The sequence below is a fragment of the Mesoplodon bidens genome, assembly GCF_964165515.1.
Source record: "Mesoplodon bidens genome assembly, chromosome: 3".
NCBI lineage: Eukaryota > Metazoa > Chordata > Mammalia > Artiodactyla > Ziphiidae > Mesoplodon > Mesoplodon bidens.
This window is the reverse complement of record NC_138178.1, coordinates 114,739,091-114,751,554: the sequence shown is the minus strand read 5'-3', so window position 1 is coordinate 114,751,554 and position 12,464 is coordinate 114,739,091. Positions and strand designations below refer to the sequence as shown.

The 12,464-nt window shown below is 44.7% G+C and overlaps 1 protein-coding gene and 1 pseudogene across 2 annotated transcripts; one reads left to right on the top strand and one right to left on the bottom strand.

The window, feature by feature from the left end:
- Positions 1-306: 306 nt before the first annotated feature.
- Positions 307-2,566, bottom strand: LOC308614070 (nuclear receptor coactivator 4-like; annotated as a pseudogene). Its single transcript has 2 exons — positions 683-2,566; positions 307-460 (listed from the first exon to the last, which is right to left on the bottom strand). The product of its transcript is annotated as a nuclear receptor coactivator 4-like (transcript).
- A 5,835-nt stretch (positions 2,567-8,401) lies between these two features.
- Positions 8,402-11,325, top strand: CFL2 (cofilin 2). Its single transcript, XM_081227139.1, has 4 exons — positions 8,402-8,690; positions 9,766-10,073; positions 10,191-10,267; positions 10,351-11,325. Exons 1-4 carry the CDS (start codon positions 8,688-8,690, stop codon positions 10,461-10,463), a joined length of 501 nt encoding a protein of 166 aa, XP_081083265.1. The 5' UTR covers positions 8,402-8,687; the 3' UTR covers positions 10,464-11,325.
- The last annotated feature ends 1,139 nt before the right edge of the window (positions 11,326-12,464 follow it).

Below are 12,464 nucleotides of genomic sequence, written 5' to 3'. Positions count from 1 at the left end.
AACCCAAACTAAGGAGCCATGGAGGCTTATGAAAAAGACCTACCCACTACGATGCTGTGTTTCTAGTGTAGGGGTGAATTAATACTTCTGTAAGAAGAAACTGAATCACCTCAGCGTCAACAAACAGCCTTTTTCTTTTACGCAGTAACTCATAATTTGATTATTTATTATGTCTCTTCACTAGTTCAAAATTAGGCAGAAAAGGAACTACATCAGACCCAGAAATGCAATGATTTGGCAAGCTGCAGTCACTCAGCTCATGGATTTGTAATAATCTGCAGAAAATTGGCTTGACTGTAGGTACTCCATTCCTTCATATCTGTAGAGGAGTTCAATACAACCATTTTTCTTTATCAACTTTAAGCTGCATACAGGCAAAGAGATCACAAACTGCTGGGAGGCCGTAACGGTCTGGGGGAAAGTTGTGCTCCTCCTGTAGGAGCGAATTAAGTAATACTTCCTTGGCCCTCTTTTTTTTTTTTTTTTTTTTCGGTACGCGGGCCTCTCACTGTTGTGGCCTCTCCCGTTGCGGAGCACAGGCTCCGGACGCGCAGGCTCAGCGGCCATGGCTCACGGGCCCAGCCGCTCCGTGGCACGCGGGATCTTCCCGGACTGGGGAACGAACCCGTGTCCCCCGTATCGGCAGGTGGACTCTCAACCACTGCGCCACCAGGGAAGCCCCCTTGGCCTTCTTTTGAAGTAGCCATTTGTCTTCTCCTAAGGATAACTGGCTAAGATTCCCCGTCTTCTTTCCTGGCAAGACCCAGTCAGCTGGGTTAAAGGGACACCAGGAAGTGGCCAAGTGGCTTGTAAGCTTTGGTATGCCACCTCTGTCCTCTGTAAGAGGCACTTCCTTGGGACATCCTTCTTTGCATGGGGTGGGGGTAATGAGCCACTCTGACAAGGGACTGTTCCTTATGACTTGGAAGGAATCAGCAATTCTAGAAGAAGCCATTGCCTTTGGTGCCTTAGCTTGTTCTATTTCCTCTCTTCTGGATGGACAGAGCCACATATTCAGGGAATCTTTATGTTTCTCAGGTTCAGGTTTCTGTTCCACAGGCATACCACTTTTATCCTTTCCTTCTTTCTTCAGAAGCCATTTACACAGAGCTTCCTTCTCAAAATTTTCATCACACACGCACTCTGCAAAGCTTGTACAGGGCTCATTGGCTTTGCAGACCTCCTCTACTTTACATGGGTCTTGATGATTCTGGACAAGCCAATCCTCAGTAATCATGCTGGGAGTGGACAAGGGGCCTCCAAGTGGTCATTCAGGCACTTCAGATTGCCCAGATTCTCAATCTCCACACTTTTGGGCTGTTTACCCTGACAAGTGGTACAGGAATCAGGCTTGACGAGCCAATCATTCACACCATAGGACTCCTGGAACACCTGGAACAAGAGCTTAAACTTCTCACTGGTTTCACAGCTGCCATTCCCAGGCTTCTCAAGCTTATGGGATTCCTGGGGAGTCACCAGCCAATCAGAAAGCTCCACCTCATCTTGATCAAGAAGCACTAGATCTCCAACCTTTTCAACTTCACTGGAGTAAGAACTGGTAGTAGAATAGCTGTTACACTTTTGGTAACTTGTTTCCCAGCAAAAGAAACTTCTTGTTGCTGACTCTTGTGGAGCCAGTTTTCCAAGCCCTTTAGGTTGCCCCAGACATTACTGAAGAAATTGCAGGCTCTAGCAGAAGTCTGACTATTCTCCAAGGTTCTGCTTTTGGGTGAGCCAGTCCTGCAGATTGGTACTGGGCATATAAGGAGCCTGGCAACCGCTGGCAGGTTTGCTTCCAAGGAGCCATTCGCTGAGAGGGACCGCTGTGGTGCCGGATGCTGACTTCTGCTCTGGGTGCCAGATGCTGACTTCTGCTCTGGCAATGTGATGTAGCCTCTTTTCTCCAGGAAGGGCCCAATATTTGTTGAACTAGCATGAGCCATCAGGTGCTCAGGAACTTGAATGGTCTTGAGAGACCCAAACGTGGTGATTGCCTGGTGCAGGGCAGTTATTATCGGTTTCAAAGAGCAGGATAGTCGAAGCTTCAGGTTTTAGGGTCCAACTGCCCAGTCTCTCCGGGCACACAGAGACTTGATTGGCTAGATCTTTGTTTTGGGTGCACTCCAGCTGATGAATAAGACAATTGAACTAGCCCAGTAACCAGTAGAGTTGTTGGACCTGCTGCTGAAGCATCTCCTCTTTAAGCTGCTAGATGAGACCTACCTGTTCATACAGCCACACCTCATGGCTTTGAAGGCATTCCCGGTGATGACTTGTGCAGCTGTGAATCTGGGCTTTGGCCTCTCGCAAGTTATCTTTAATTTGCTGTTCAGCCCGAAGAACTCCACCAAGTCCCTCCGTGCATCTCCACACCTCAGAAGGCTTCTTTACTACTGGAGCAGCCACTCTGGTCTGTGAGGTAATCTTCTGCTCCCTGTTCCTCCCTGCAGGCCAGGTCGCCACCCTGCGAGCTGCCCAGCAAGCAGGACGCTGCTTTCTCCAGGACCAGGGTGACAAAGTTTCCCCAAACCCGCGGGCTGTGCCCCGCCCGTGAGCCTGGCAGCATCCGACGGGCGGGCCGGAGCACGCACAAAAAAAACACCTTTGAAAAGTATTTATTGTCTCCCTTATGCCCTGTAGAATACAATTCTGACCGTACAGTTGCATACAAAGCTCACAAGAACTCGTACCTCCTACCACTCCATCTCCATTCTCTACCAAGCTCATAGGCTCCAGTCATAGCTAGCAACTTGGGGTTTCTTGTGCTTTATACTGGTACTGCTGAGGCTTTGTACATTTGGTTCCCTCTGCTTTGAATGTCCTGTCCCTATCTGTCTAGTTAACTTCCACTTATCCCTTAAGACCCAACTCTTGGGACTTCCCTGGTGGTGCAGTGGTTACGAATCCGCCTGCCAATGCAGGGGACACAGGTTCGATCCCTGGTCCGGGAAGATCCCACATGCTGCAGAGCAACTAAGCCCATGCACCACAACTACTGAGCCCACTCTCTAGAGCCTGCATGCCACAACTACTGAGCCCACGTGCCACAACTACTGAAGCCTGCACGCCTAGAGCCCATGCTCCGCAATAAGAGAAGCCACAGCAATGAGAAGCCCACACACTCACTAAGAGTAGCCCCCGCTCACCGCAACTAGAGAAAGCCCGGGCACAGCAACGAAAACCCAACACAGCCAAAAAAAAAAAAAAAAAAAAAAAAAGACCCAACTCGCTCCAAACTGAGCTGGCCTTCCTTCTGCTCCCAAGGCATCCTGTACATACCCCACTGGAGCATGCGTGGTATTGTCCCATAGATACTGACTTCCTTGATGTATTCTCACAGAACTGACTTTCTTCAAGGCAGGGACTGTGTTATTCTTATCCTTGCATTCTTTACCCTAGCAGAGATGCTCAGTGAATGATATAAAGGAATGAATGAATGAATGAAATGAATAAACTCTTCTCATTCTTGATTTGGTTTTCAATCTCTTGCCTACTCTTATTCATGTCTGTTAACATACAGTTTTAGTATGTTACATTTTTCATGTCTGTATGACTTTCTGGGATATAAAAATCCACAGCTTTTGTAATAAAGTAAGCTAAACAAAGGCTCTCCACCTTAAATAAATTAGTAGCAAGTTTCTTTTCTCAGATGCTATTTTTGTATGGTTTGTATAATTTAGATATCCAGTTGCTACTTATCACAAATTCAATTAATATCAGAAACAACTGATAGGTGGATCTGATAAATGTGTTTGTGAGTAAATAAATTGAAACTAGCATTTATAAATGTAGAGTTTGAGACCATTTTGAATTACATTTCACTACTTACTACATTTCACTGCTGCTACCCTCTACCTCATCCCCTCTTCCCTTGACATAGACTGCTAAGTTCCTTTATTGTGAGGTCATCTTCCTAAATTAGAAAGAACTAAGGATGAGACATGGAAGACGCAAAGTGAGTTTTGTGGATCATCTTCCTAAATTAGAAAGAACTAAGGATGAGACATGGAAGACGCAAAGAGTTTTGTGGAGTGAGTCACAGAGATCAGACTCCGACACACATCTCCCACAATGTTTATTTTCTAGTTCTAAGTTCAAACTTGGATTTAGAAAAATGCATGACTTTCCTCCTGACCCGTCTTTTCGCTCAGGCGTGGGCTAGGAAAGAGATGTCAGATGAAGCAGGTATGTGGGTAGAAAAGTACATTTGGAAGTGATGAGCATCTTTACGTTTACACTTGTCTTTGTCAGGAAGTGGCTGTGGGAGCTGAGTATGATGTGTCTTGACAGGGAGTGGGGCTTGAACAGAATTTATCCACATAATCTTCCAGATTCACTGTTTTACTTAAGACTTGAAAAATGATTCTGAAATTTTACATGCCACAGAAACTCCATCTAGTCTGTTTTGTGGGAGAATATGCATTACGGGTATTCACTTTTCCAATTTTCTAAGAAATCTTGAGCAAAAACTTTAGCTGAGTCTTACAAAACAATACCAGTGAGACTTGGGATTGCTTCATGACTGTTGCCTGTGAGTTGGTAAAATCATGCTCTCCCCTTCACTCTGCACTGATGGTAATGGCCCCAGGGTACCTTTTCCTGTGCTGGAAGGAGCCTTACGTACATTATCTCACTTGATCCTCACCACAACCCTGAGAGGGAGGAGGTAACGTAAGCCCCACTTTACACGTGAGGAAACAGCCTTGGAGCAGTTAACTAAATGGAAATGGCCCGAGGTTGCACCACTGTTGTGTCAGAGCTGATCCATCCTCTTTGAGGTTACTCTCACTTAGTTCCTAATGGCTTTTTGTTGCCGTCAACCATGTGTGGTCCAGCAAATGGAAAATTAGAGTTTAGACGTGTGCCTTCTAGTACGGGACTGTTTAGGGTCCTTCTGTCCCACCCGTTAATCATTTCCTTGGGCTTGAAACTGCTAAAGAGAACAGATGTGATATGGTAGGCAGAATAATGGCCCCCCAAAGATGTCCCTGTCCTGTGAATATGTTACCCTACATAGCAAAAGGGACTTTTTAAAAAATAAATTTATTTATGTATTTATTTATTTTTGGCTGCATTGGGTCTTCATTGCTGCGCACGGGTTTCCTCTGGTTGCGGTGAGTGGGAGCTACTCTTCGTTGCGGTGCGCGGGCTTCTCATTGCAGTGGCTTCTCCTGTTGCAGAGCACGGGCTCTAGGCACACGGGCTTCAGTAGTTGCAGCACGCGGGCTCAGTAGTTGTGGCTCGCAGGCTCTAGAGCACAGGCTCAGTCATCGTGGCACATGGGCTTAGTTGCTCCGTGGCATGTGGGATTTTCCCAGACCAGGGCTCAATCCCGTGTCCCCTGCATTGGCAGGTGGATTCTTAACCACTGCGCCACCAGGGAAGTCCAGCAAAAGGGACTTGGTGGATGTGGTTAAGTAAATGATTGTTGAGATGGGAGATTATCCTAAATTACCCAGTGGTAATCTCAGTGGTCCTTAGCAGTGAAAGAGGAAGGCAGGAGAGAGAGAATCAGAGATGTGATGACTGAAGCAGAGGTGCTCTCAGGGGGCCACAAACCAAGGAATGTGGGCAGCCTCTAGAAGCTGGAAAAGGCAAGGAAACAGATTTTCCTCCTAGAGCCTCCAAAAGCAATGAAGTGCTGCTTTTAGCCCCATGAGTCATTTCTCACATCTGACCTCCAGAACTGTAAGACAATAAGTTTGTGTTGTTTTAAGCCACTAAATGTGTGGTAATTTGTTACAGCAGCCACAGGAAACTGATACACATGACGTCTGACACTCAGATCCCTCCACCACACAGAGGACAAAATTCATGCAACAATGCTTGGTAATGCTGTTGCTTTACCAAGCGGCGGTAAGTTCTGGTTTTAAACAACAGGTGTGATGAGTTGTTACTGGCTCTGACATTCTAAGATCTGGCCTCACAAGGGCACGTAGAAAGGCCTTGCAGTCTTCGGGAGCTTCCTTTTTATTCTCTTTATAGCACTAAAGCACCTTAAAGTTGTTACTTTATCATCTATTGAGCACCTACTATGTACCAGATTCCAGAAATCCAAAGATGAGTAGGACTCAGATCCTGGAAGGAGCTTCCAGTCTACTGGGGTGGCAGAACACGTAAACAAGTGATTACAAGGCAATGAAATACGTGCAAAGACGAGAAAACATCTTCAGGAAAAGAATCCTAGTACATGGGAATTGTGAACTCTGGGGAAGGGGAGAGCGACAGGGAGGCTTGGAGAAGGGTTGATATCACAGCTGGGGAGGTGGGGATTAACATCTTCAGAATCCCCAGCTTTGGTAGGCGAGGTTCAAACACCTGGTTCTAACACCTAATCTAGCTCCCCGTGTCCCCAGACCTGGTCTCTGCTGGGGCTGTAGCCCCTGTAGAATCTCTTTGCTGCAAAATTCAAGGCTGAGAAGGGAGGGGGACCCTAAGAGGAAGAGTTCAAGAAGGAAAACTCCTGATACCCATACAGAGCAAATGTTTGGAGCCCTGGAGATTCATTCTCCATGATTCTCTCAGAGCCTCAAGAGACATCAAGAAAGGGAAAGGTTTCATAAACTGTAATGTACCACCTAATGTAAAGTATTATTTTCTACTTGCTTAAGATTCATGCTTAGACATTGGGAAGTTTCTTCTCAATTTTTGTCTCTAAACTAAGTCAAGGGACTTCCCTGGTGGCGCAGTGGTAAAGAATCCACCTGCCAATGCAGGGGACACAGGTTCGAGCCCTCGTCCAGGATGACCCCACATGCCGCAGAGCAACTAAGCCCGTGCGCCACAACTGCTGAGCTCGCATGCCACAGCTACTGAAGCCCGTGTGCCTAGATCCTGTGCTCCGCAACGAGAAGCCACCGCAATGAGAAGCCCACGCACTGCAATGAAGTGTAGCCCCCGCTCGCTGCAACTAGAGGAAGCCCACACACAGCAACGAAGACCCAACACAGCCAAAAATAAATAAATAAAATAAATAAATTTATAAAAATAAAATAAAATAAAAATAAACGAAGTCAATCTTCCCGTTAAGAAAATAAGCACAAGCTATGGACATAAAAAATAGGTCTGTTTCCTGTGCAATACCTAACATGCTCCATTTATAATATATTAACTTTTGGGTATAAGAATTTATCACACAAACTAGGGCATAACCCTTCTCATTATGATTTTCCATCCCTAAATTTACTTAATCCTGAGAACATATGCACACCATTTCCTGAGAAACACTGGCATACTAGGAAACTGAATTTTAAAGCTGGAAAGGACTTTAAAGATAATCACAGTTTATAATACAGATGAAGGTCTGCAGGGATTGAAAGTCCTTCGAATTTACAGAGATGGGGCAGTGCCAAGATTAATACTCGTTTCCCAACTCCCAGCCCGAAGTTCTTGCCGTTACACGGCACTTCTGGCTTAGTACACCTTAAGGTTTATCTGCACTCACTTACTATTTTGTTTCCAACAGTTTTAGTCACTCAACAATCCTGCTTTTTTAGTGCAAGTTTTCTTCACAAAATCAGTTCAACTATTAATCAGAGTTTTAAATTCATATTACCAATTTTACAAATGAAGAAAGGTAGAAATGATAAATGTTCAGGAAAAAAAGGTAGCATAAATTAGTCCCAACACTGATGAATGAAATACTTTATTAAACCTTCCTTTTATTCAACATAACCACATAAAGTGTTTCATTTAAAACATTTTCATTATACACTCATAAAGCATTGAATCTTCATGAAAAATTTCCTCAAAAAATACGGTGCCAATTTTTTCTATGATAAATGCGATGGATACTCGTAACAAGTATAAAAAAGGTTTAGTTAGAGAAGAGCCTTGGCTCAGTTATATGGGTTTTGCTAGAAGAGGTTGTGGTTGCCAAAGAGGGAGGACTCTACTCTTGGGTCCACTTATTTGATGGCAGCTGTCGTAGCTGTGGCCTCCTGAGGAAAAGACTACTAGCAGAGAGTGCAATCCATTTCCTACCAAGTCTAATCTATAAAAGGATATTACCAGGGGATGTTACTACCCCAGATTTCCCCCTATTATTATTATTCCAACCACAGACTTTTAGAAAGCGATTTCCCACCTCTGTTTATCATTTTGCTTTTGCTGAGTAATTCAATCAACTAGGGTAACCCCCCCCCCAGTGTTTATTCTCGTTGAATTGATGGAAGGAGATCTAAATAATTCGCGCCATCTCTGATGGGGGTTTTCCAAAAAGACCCACAACGTATGAATCCAGCCCCTTTCAGTGGAAACCACAAGCGAATAAAAGAGACACCTTGGAGCGCCATTCGCCTCACACGCGCCCAACCCCTGGAGCTGCGCCCTGGCCCTCGGGAGGCAGTGTGGAAACGCCCGCCGTGCGAGCCGGCGGACGGGACGGGTGGTGCCCCAGCGCTGAAGGCCTTCGCGTTGGGGCCCGGGGTTCGGACCACGGCCGCACAGCCCGCGGGGGCACGCGGGGTCAGGCCGAGGACGCGGGGGGGCCGGCGGGCTGGAGCGCCTGCCCGGGGCGTGCCCACGTGACCGCCCCGCCCTCGCCGCAGCCCCCCGAGCGGTCGCCGCCTTTTGGGCCGCACTCCCGGCGTGCCCCGCACTCGCCGCCTCCCGGCCGCCCCTCCTTCCCTTCGCAGCGCCACACCGCCGGAGCCCGAGCCGCCGCCGCAGCCTCACCCGCGGGCGCTATGGTAAGGCGGGCGCGCCGACCGGGGGGCCGGGGGCCGGGGGGCCGGGGCGCGGCGAGCACAGCCCCCCGCGCGGAACCGCGTGGCCCTGGGCCTGAGGCCGCCATTTTAACCTGATTTTGGCCTCCAAGGTGGGCGCTCCTGCGCTGCGGCCCCGCTGCTCTCTCTCCACCGGTCGGCCTGCCCTCCGCCGTCAGGCCTGGCCGGCCGCTCTTCGGATTCCCGGGGGCGGGGAGGGCCCGGGCGCGGGGCGAGGGTCGTGGGGGCGAGGGTCGGGGGCCTAAGTGGCAGGCGGGCGGGCGGCAGCCGGGGGCGCGGGAGGGTCCGCCGAGCTTTGCCCCCATCCCGCTCGCCGCCTTTGCCCTCCCCTTGCTACTTTTATTCCCACGCGCGCTCTCAGATTGGTACGTGCTGTAAAGCCCTTGCTGGACGCTTTCGGTGGGGGTCTTGAGGGCCTGTCGTAGAACCCTTAGGGGGAGATTAAGGAGGTGGGAAAACTCTTGAACACGCTTTCTCGCGGTAAAAAGCTTTTACACGCGATCCGTTAGTTTTGAAGGGTCTGCATTTGAGCTGTGAGGCAATTATGTTGTAGCCGTGGGCGGTTTGGAGTTCACACTTGATTCTCTTTCCTTATGAGGAAAGGGCCCTGGGTAGGATGACTTTAAAGAAAAAAATAGTAGAAGCATTAACTGAAATCCGAAAGTGTTTTTTTAAGGCCTGCCGGGTTGACACAATACAGAAGGTATTTTTGCTGCTGCTCCTGAAGCTCTGACATCACCCAGTGAAATAGGAAACATTTCAGGGATGGGACAGCCTGTATTTGTCCCTTTCCCTCTACTTGCCAATTACTTCACCATCCAAACCCCTTTTTAAAAAAGGATGAATGGGGCAGGATGAGTTAGAATCCTTAGGTGCACCATATACTGATACTTAAAATGTGGCAGATCTGATTGGACTACTTGCATGGTATGATGCAACTTTTGATATCCAGACTAAAGTGAATCCTCTCTAGGCAAACAGTAATTTTGGCTAAAACCAAAATACTTGTTCTAAATTACTGTTCTTTCTTTATTTTCAGGCTTCTGGAGTTACAGTGAATGATGAAGTCATCAAAGTTTTTAATGATATGAAAGTAAGGAAATCTTCTACACAAGAGGAGATCAAAAAAAGAAAGAAAGCAGTTCTCTTCTGTTTAAGCGATGACAAAAGACAAATAATTGTAGAGGAAGCAAAGCAGATCTTGGTGGGTGACATTGGTGATACTGTAGAGGACCCCTACACATCTTTTGTGAAGTTGCTACCTCTGAATGATTGCCGATATGCTTTGTACGATGCCACATACGAAACAAAAGAGTCTAAGAAAGAAGACCTAGTATTTATATTCTGGTGTGTAAAAACAAAAGAAAAAAGTACTTTTAAAATGCAAGGATTATTATTAACATAGTCAGTTTTGCCTTTCTTTTTCTTTTAAATAGGATTCAACAATTTTTTTTCCCCCTGTAGGGCTCCTGAAAGTGCACCTTTAAAAAGCAAGATGATTTATGCTAGCTCTAAAGATGCCATTAAAAAGAAATTTACAGGTACAAACACTGAATGTTTTGTGCAGAAGAATTGCCCTCTCTTACTTATAATAAAGTAACAGGATAATGTTTTTTCTTTTTAGGTATTAAACATGAGTGGCAAGTAAATGGCTTGGATGATATAAAGGACCGTTCAACACTTGGAGAGAAATTGGGAGGCAACGTAGTAGTTTCACTTGAAGGAAAACCCTTATAAAATGACAGTCAAGTGCCATCTGGATCTTAAGGAGCTTCCATTTCTCCAGCTCAGTCAATTGGAATAGTATTAGGTTTTTTTTGTTTTTTTTTTTTTCTTCCTCTTCCCACTGGGTCCTTCCAACACAATGAATGAAGGAAATATCATTCATGTAAGCAGCCTATCAGTGATTGCCATTAGACTGTTTAATACTGTTACTTTTATGTAGAACCCAAGGAATGCCTTCCCGTCATATTTTAGCCAAAACAACTGGTTATATGCCTCCCTTGCAGCAAGTAGTACAATGAATGTGAATGTCAATGTGAATAGCTTAGAACACTACAAAGGGTTAAGCTAATTGAATGCCTTGAAAGTATTATCCACTGGTGAGATGGTAAACTTTATTCAGTATTATTTATAGTTGCACTTGATTGCAGTTCTGTGAGGCTTGAGCATTCATACACCTCACCTGCCTTGGCAAGCCTATTTTTTGTGACATGGCAGCACAGATACAATACTATGCATTGAAAGCACTTTTTTTGTAATGAGTTTAATCCCCCACCCCAAAAGGAATGCCAATTAAGTTAACTGTGTCATCAACTTATCCTAGTACCTCAGTGTTCATTCCTGTTACCTGTGTATCTTCTTAAAAGAAATAGCTGTTATTAATGCCTTTTTGTCTTCCATTGAGTGTACACTACTGAATAAGTGTAGGAGTTTTATGTTTACCATGTAAGTCTTGCGACACTAAAGATATTTTGAATATCAGTCATGATGGCAATTTCTGTATAAAAGAGCCTTAAATGGAACATTGTTTTTGAGATCAAACCCCACCCTCACAAAAATGGCCACGTTGCAATAAAAATTGTGGCATATTACAGAACGTTGCCTTGTTTTCCTTGGACATTTTGCAAAATACCATGTGAAGCAACTCCTAGGGTAAACAGCTATTATTAATCTCTGCACTGGTCATTTAAGAATTTTTTTGTACAACCTTCTTGCGTGATATTTTCCAGTTTGTTGTGTTTATTTGGTTTAAAAAATATTCTATCCTAAAGGCAACTAATACAAAATATTAACGTTACAGAGGTGAACTTTTATAAGCTTTATTTATTTCCTTATGTGTTAATATGATCAGGAATTATTTTTTTGCACTTTGACAAATACTCTTCAATATCTGATTTGTTCTCTGGATAAATTAGGGTAGTTATTTTTTAATTCACGTTTACATTTCTAATCAGTTGACTAGTAGTAGAAGAAGCAGGAAGCTCTTATTGCACATTTGGTCATAATGAAAATAATTTGTAAAATGTCCTTCAAAAGTTTAATAATACTTCTCATGTTTAGGAACTTTCAGCTACTATTTCTTAATATATTTCACAAATTTGAAAAAAAATTGTTACAGCAGTCTTAAACATTAGTAGTGGGATTTGGCTGTGGTCCAGGCAGCTCTCCTTATAGAGAATTTGATCTGTTCAGTGTGAGCAGTTTGCTGTTAGCCAGAGCTATTTATGGCAAACACATGCTTTTGTATCTTGTCATAGTTATCCACAAATGGCAAAACTGGACTTGATTCTACTGGTATGCAAAACAGGCATGCTAGTAAGTAGTGGATTGTAGCTTAGAACTTAAACCCATAGCTCTGAAGAATGCTCTTATTAGAAAACAGGAAATGAAAAATCCCCCTTGTTTTAATATGTAGAAGTAATGTGAGTTAAATTTTTTTCCATATTTTCAGCAGGGTTTTCAGATGGAAACAAAAATAGGAGTTAAATGTCCAGGTTTCTGTTTAGAATTATATGAATGGCTTGGGATCTTTTGCACTGAGCAGTTTTATTTCAGGCTTCCAGCTGTCCCTGTGAATTATCCTGGATATTTTGATGGCTTTTTGGTAAGGCCAAACTCATAAGCAAAGCGTGAGAATACTGACATATATATACTAAACCATATGTGTAACCAGTACTTGTACCATGAAATTTTTAATTATTTTCCTCATTCTTCTAAAAAATAAGGGACTCTAAA